This window comes from Typha angustifolia, chromosome 8 (assembly GCF_048772165.1).
Source record: "Typha angustifolia cultivar Huaian chromosome 8, ASM4877216v1, whole genome shotgun sequence".
Lineage (NCBI taxonomy): Eukaryota > Viridiplantae > Streptophyta > Magnoliopsida > Poales > Typhaceae > Typha > Typha angustifolia.
Window position 1 is genome coordinate 13,466,155 of NC_133246.1, and position 6,571 is coordinate 13,472,725.

Here is a 6,571-nt window from a genome sequence, read left to right on the forward strand (position 1 = left end):
TCGACGTCAAAATTCGTGCACTGTTACTAATTGGTCGCCTTGTTTATATATATATATATATATACGCTTTTGTCGCCGGAAATATCGATCGAATCCCACGTTCGAAGTTTAACTTTAGAGGTTAATATTTATAAGATAGAGAGAGTCAAGGTCAAGCTACTTAAATCCCTTCTCAATCTTTAACAATGTACCACTTGCAATACCCAATATATTAATCCAACCAACTTCAACGATGATTAATGTGTCTTTATTTATTTATTTCATTTGTTTTTGGAGTTTTGCCATATATGTCATCCTAGACTCAAAAGTTTTTGTGTAGATATCATTCAGTTTGCTCTTTAATAACTATTAAGTTTAAGATCTTAATAACTAAATAGATGAAAAAACTTGTGTATAATTTATAAATGATATCTATGCAAATATGAACTTTAGAGTGATACAAACATAAATTAGAGATTTAGAAGGATATATATAGAAAAAAAAAACTATACTTTTTCTTTTTAATTAAATCTTGAACTTAGACCATGAGTCTATGACTTTCTAATACCCATCTCATTGGATGTGATCTATAATATTCTTAGAGAAGAAACCGATTTGGCAATCATGTGCCATGCTTAATAATTTGAAGTAGTTTAAACCACACAACTAGAGATTGAAAGTTGGCAGTGAAATCAACTCATATATATATATATATATATATATATATATATATATTAATAAATGAGATTTATTACACTTAGATCTTTAAATACATAGATCCTTTTTATAACTCTCTCGATCTACCTTACATCTTTTACTGTCCAAAAATATTAATAAAAAATATCAAATGATTATTATTTTATTTTGTTTGAAATAAGGTTAAAATAATTCGTAGAGAAGGTAAAATTAATCATGTGATATTTTTTTAATAAAAATATAGATAATTAATGGAAAGGGCATTCGGAGGGTTTCCATAGTTAAAAGGTTAATATGTTACAATAAATAAATAAAAAAGATCCGTATTGAAATGGTAGTATATATATATATACACGAAATATTATTAACAGAGCAACTTTGTTGTAATGACAAAAATGCTCCTATAGCCATATATTTATTTTACTTGTGATTCCTCCGCTAATAGTAATTTTAACTATGTAAATATTACTTCCCTCTAATATAAATTTTAAAAGCGTACACACGTAAATAAGAAGATTGTGAGGGTGTATATGCAAAAGAAGATAGACGTTCCAACTAATACTAATCTAACAACAAGGCCACCTCTCTTTAATTAGCGAGCTTAGAGTAGCAAGAGTGCGACGAGCAAAGAGAGAATGGCGACCTCCACCGTCACCTTTCCCCGGCCGCCGCTGTCTCTCTTCCTGATCACCATTCTCTTCCTCTCCCTCTCCCTCTCAGTAGCCATGGACACAAACCTCGCGTCCGCCACGACGAACGACCACCCGGAAACTCTCATGGCGCTCAATCCGCGTTCGGGAAGCCGGTTCCTAGCCACCAACATTCGCTCGGCCAAGAACGGCGACTACTGCGACCCGAGCGAGAAGAAGTCTTGCTCGGTAGCGAAGGGCGGCGGCGCGGGGCAGCGACGACTCAAGTGCTGCGGCAAGAAGTGCACGGACCTGCGGACGAGCCGGAGCAACTGCGGGGCGTGCGGGAGGCGGTGCGGCTTCGGGCAGCTCTGCTGCAAGGGGAAGTGCAAGACGGTTGCGTACGACGTCAAGAACTGCGGCGGCTGCGGCGTGGCTTGCCGGGCCGGGCTTAGATGCATGTACGGGATGTGCGGTTATGCGTGAGTACGGGTGGGACGCCGGGTTTGAGGTTTGAGTTAATTAATTAATCTACGACTAGTAGATGTATTGTTATAAGATCCACTAGAGGTGGGCGCGTGCAAATTAATGGATGTTTACTACGACTTCTTTTTTTTAATATTTAACGATGTATCGATCAGTATAATAATACTAAGAAAATTTGCTCTCTTTGTTTACTTTATATATATTTATATATATATATATATATATTTTTACGAATCACATCCTATATTTTACTTATTTTATAATTTACATCTCGTCTTTTAGAATTTTGTAACACTGACTGTTCCTTTGTCCTTATAATTCTCATTTAACACTCTGAGTTAATTTAGATAATCCTAAAAAAATATTTTATTATAATATATAAAATAATTTATGAATACTTAAATTATTCATGTCTTTTTTTTTCTCTTCTGAAAGAAGATGAAGAAGAAGAAGAAGAAGAAAAAAGGAGAAGAAGAGGACGAGGATGGAGATGGAGACGAGGAAAAGTGGAGATTACGACCGAGACAATAATGATAGTGGAGGAGGTAGTAGAGAAAATAGTAGAGGGGTATAGTAAATAAGAAAAAATGATATAAGTTTTTTTTAGTAATTTTGTCAATATTAATTAGTTAAAATAATGTCAGTGTATTAAATGAGAATTATAGATAAAATGAGGGATTGAATTACAAAATCCCAAAATTGGTAAAATATATGATATAATTATAAAAGTCTCATATATATATATGATCCACTACATATTGATGGTCCAATTAGTTGCATGCCCATGAGCATACATAAAGGATTAGAGGTCCAGAGCCCAATTCAGCTCATCAGGACCATTGTTAAGACCTATCACCCATCCAAAATCCATAAAACCGATATCGAGTTAATCCTCTTCAAAGATTAGCCCAGCTGTCTAAACCACCACCACCACCACCACCACCACCACCACCCCCCCTCTCTCTATATATTATGATCCACTACATAGTGATGGCCCAATTAGTTGCATGCCCATGTGCATATATATAGGATTAGAGGGCCAGAGTCCAATTAAGCTCAACAGGACCATTGTTAAGATCTATCATCCATCCAAAATTCATAAAACCGATATCAGGTTCATCCTCTGTAGAGGATTAGCTCAACTGTCTAACCTATATATACATAATAACGAGAGCCCAACCGTCTAACCAATTGTCTAAACTATATATACATAATAACGAGAGCCCAACTGTCTAACCTATATATACATAATAACGAGAGCCTGTATCGACCGGTTATGTTAGGACCAACCAATTTGCCCAATTGATTCGGGACTCCGAATTAAATGGTGCAAGTTGGTTCTCACATTGCGCAATCCACATTAATCACTACAAGAATTAATATACATTAAAATTTTGGAAGGGATACAAATAATATATCCCTCCTCATCAATTTGATATAATTCGTAAAATACATGACTGAAAAATAAAATATTATTAGTATGTTTTGATTCTTTCCCTTTCAATTTCACTTCCCTAAAGTTGCTTCATAGATCCTCTGAAAGGACTTTTCCATGTATGAAGTGAAGAGTTGGGAGTTTATGTAGCCTTTCTCTGCTCCCACTGCGACCTTGAGCTTGCCCATGTAGCTAACCACACTTATGGTGAGGCTCTACAGATGGGTCAAATTGAATCCAATTAGTAATTAGGCCACTAATCCAATGGATAAAATTAAATGATATATATATATATATATATATATATATATATATATATATATATATTACCTGAGGTACTCCTACCACCATGAAATGGAAACTCTTCACAGGATGGTTGGCCATGGCCATTTTCTCCATGGGCCCAGTAAGATTTGAGATTGTCATGGATGTCTTCTTTAGGGTTGCATGTATGTACTTAGCAGTTGCCTGTAAGAGAGAAGAATCCGACTCTCGTTCAAAAGTTTAAGCTATCAGGCAAAGACCTGAGAGTCTAGATGTATAAGCTCTTCTCACTTCCACTCAATTTCTAATATGTGATCGTTTCTCTCACATGTGATACTGAACAGTTTCAACTAAACAATTGTAATGAATTATTGTCATTTCAGCTAATGGCTTAGGATATAAACATACCTCTGGACCTTTGATTTGTCTCATCAATTCAAGTAGTCTTCCAGTGAGATAGACAGATAGGGAGCTCCTCTTTGCCTTGATAATTTTCCTTGCTTTGATGACAAAGTCAAGTGGGTTGGTCTTCTCAGCATCCTTGCACTTGGGGATGGAGACATGCAGGAAACCAAATTGGTTTCCCCATGGGGACTTGGCATTGGATTTGGTCATGTCTTGGACTCTCTGGTAGTCACGGATCACTCTAGTGTTGAGCAGGACCAGTGAAGTTACTTGGGCAGTGCCTTGGCCTGCAGCCGCTTGAATATAGAGTTGTGTTCCATAAAAGATTACTCCACTAATGATGTCATTTATGGTCTGCAAATGATTAAGACAACAAGCTCTATATTAATTAGTTTTGATATATGGTGTATGAGGACATTAATCAAAACACCAAAATAAAGAACATTGTGAGTAAAGTTTAAACCTAACTACTCCCTAATATTGGAGAGATGTCAAACGAAAATTTTCATTAATCTAAACGGTAATGGTCGGTTAAGTGTGCCAACTGCAGGATATTTTTGAGACATCAAAAACAAAACATAGGAAGTCCAATAATAATCCGGATTAATGTCCAATCTATATAATCTATGGGCTCTTAATTAATTAATTATCAAAAAGTAATAAAGCGAAAAGATTAGAAATGTTGAGCTTACCCCTCCGAGCTTGGACTTGATCCTCCTTATATCATCAAGGGAGAACTCAACATCAGAGATGATTATAGGCCGGAACTCGAGCCCGGCGACCCCCGACCGGACCGGCGACACGTCATCATCCGCCAGGTTACTCTTCCAGATGCCCCACCCGAAGTCCCTGATGGTATTCGCACAGATGGACGCAACTCTCCTCGCCCTCGACGACCTCTCCTTGCCCACCTTCACCTTGGAGGAAGGGAAGGTGAGGGGCAGAGAAGGGTCATCAGCTCTCTGAAGGCAAGCGAAGAGTGCGGCCATGAGAGAGAAGCCATCTCCTAGGGCATGGTGGAGCTTGAACACGATGGATCCCATGGATTTCTTCGTAGGGTACTTGATGATGTGAATCTCCCACAAGGGTTGGTGCTGTGGGAGCTGCCTCATGGCTATATCGGAGAGGTAATCTTGGACGTAGTTGTCGTAGGAGTCTAACCCTGGAGGGAAGACTGGGACATGGATGTGGTCTGGTAGGTTGACTTTGACTCGCTTCCATTGTTGGACTCCCTTCTTGTCTCTCACCTGCATCAACGAGCAAGGTTGGTTTCAACGAATTAATTAAGGGCCTAAATTACTTCGGATCCTATATCCGTAGTTTGTTTGAGAAAGTTTTAACAGCTCATGAGCATGTATGCCTCTTCGGTTTAATGTCACCCCAATACCACATCACATGTAGCTCTCATGAAATTTTATTCTTGCCGTCATAAATGGGAAGGACATCTAATAAGTTTCGACTGTCTAAATACAAAGTGAGACGTACTAGTTGTTTCAAGTTTCAAAACATCTGAAGAGCTCTGTCTACATCGCTGGAAATTAATATGGGAATCTTTATAATCAATACTCTTATAGAGAGAGAGAGAGAGAGAGAGGCTTTACGTAATTAATTGTTATTAAAAGATTCAAAAGAGCATAATCACTACTACATTCTTCAAAATATCATAAGTATGAACCAAAACTATGCGTTGCAATATATTAATTAATTATCTCATGGCTAGCTATCATCAGCACTAAGAGATAAAGTAAGGAGATAATTAAATAAAAGAAGCATTACGTACAATGATGGAAGAGAAGCGTGGGGTGACGGGCAAGAAGAGCTTCTCCAACGTCGCCGTCGCCGGCGAGTCGTCGATGGCGATCTCGGACTCGAACACGGCCAAGACGCTCACCGACAGCGCCGAGCTGTTGAAGTATTGCCCGGTTGGGCTCACCGGCTCAAACCAAGTGTTCTCCTCTTCTCTCTCCACCGTTACTCTCATCTCCTTGGTCTCCTCCATTCCTCTCTTCCCTTCTGACTCTACTATCTTCTTCTATATGTCCTTTCCTTCTATATTACATATATATATATAAAGAATTAGCTGGAGCAGAACAGTTCTGCATGAAAGGGATAGTACTGCAGCTACATGATGTATGAGATCACTCTATGCAATAATATATACAGAGAGATAAGAAATTAATTTGGTAGATGGATGAGATTAAATAGGATGGGCAGCTGGGCCAGCTTACGCATACGCATTGCTCAAAATAGTTATAGACATGCACGGAGTTGGGTTGGCATTCCTTTATGATCGTCCTACTTTTTCTTCAGTGCTGATGGAAATGGTGGACTGTTGTGAGTTTTAATGCAGCAGAGAGAAGGTATTATTTGTTTCATTTCTTTTCTTTTCTTTTCTTTCTTTTTTAAAAATGAAACAAAAGGAGCTCGGCCTGCAGGCAAGTACGTATACCTGGGCCATGCTTCATAACACACAGAGAGGTGTCTGTCTGCTAGCAGGCTAGCTAAACCTAATGCAGCCACTGTGCGAGAGGAGGCTCCCACCTCACATCCAGCTGCTACCTTCGTATATGCTACAATGGCGGTTCCTTAATTCGTGCTACAGTTTCTGCAACTATTCGAGGGCCAGCTGCAAAGACACTGGCATTGGCAGCTGCGAGAGCCTTGCATCTCTTGTGTT

General features: G+C 38.7%; 1 protein-coding gene across 1 annotated transcript; it reads right to left on the bottom strand.

Annotated features, from left to right (window-relative positions):
- Nucleotides 1-3,124: 3,124 nt before the first annotated feature.
- LOC140765620 (wax ester synthase/diacylglycerol acyltransferase 4-like) lies at nucleotides 3,125-5,995 on the bottom strand. Its single transcript, XM_073104791.1, has 5 exons — nucleotides 5,675-5,995; nucleotides 4,587-5,141; nucleotides 3,898-4,248; nucleotides 3,556-3,693; nucleotides 3,125-3,440 (listed from the first exon to the last, which is right to left on the bottom strand). Exons 1-5 carry the CDS (start codon nucleotides 5,891-5,893, stop codon nucleotides 3,297-3,299), a joined length of 1,407 nt encoding a protein of 468 aa, XP_072960892.1. The 5' UTR covers nucleotides 5,894-5,995; the 3' UTR covers nucleotides 3,125-3,296.
- Nucleotides 5,996-6,571: the final 576 nt, after the last annotated feature.

Excerpts from the sequence above, each read along its gene's own strand:
- LOC140765620 (XM_073104791.1), bottom strand. The coding sequence starts at position 5,893 with ATGGAGGAGACCAAGGAGATGAGAGTAACGGTGGAGAGAGAAGAGGAG. Across the intron at positions 3,694-3,897 it reads GACAAATCAAAGGTCCAGAG|GCAACTGCTAAGTACATACA; the intron begins GTATGTTTATAT and ends TCTCTCTTACAG. Across the intron at positions 3,441-3,555 it reads TGGTGGTAGGAGTACCTCAG|AGCCTCACCATAAGTGTGGT; the intron begins GTAATATATATA and ends ACCCATCTGTAG.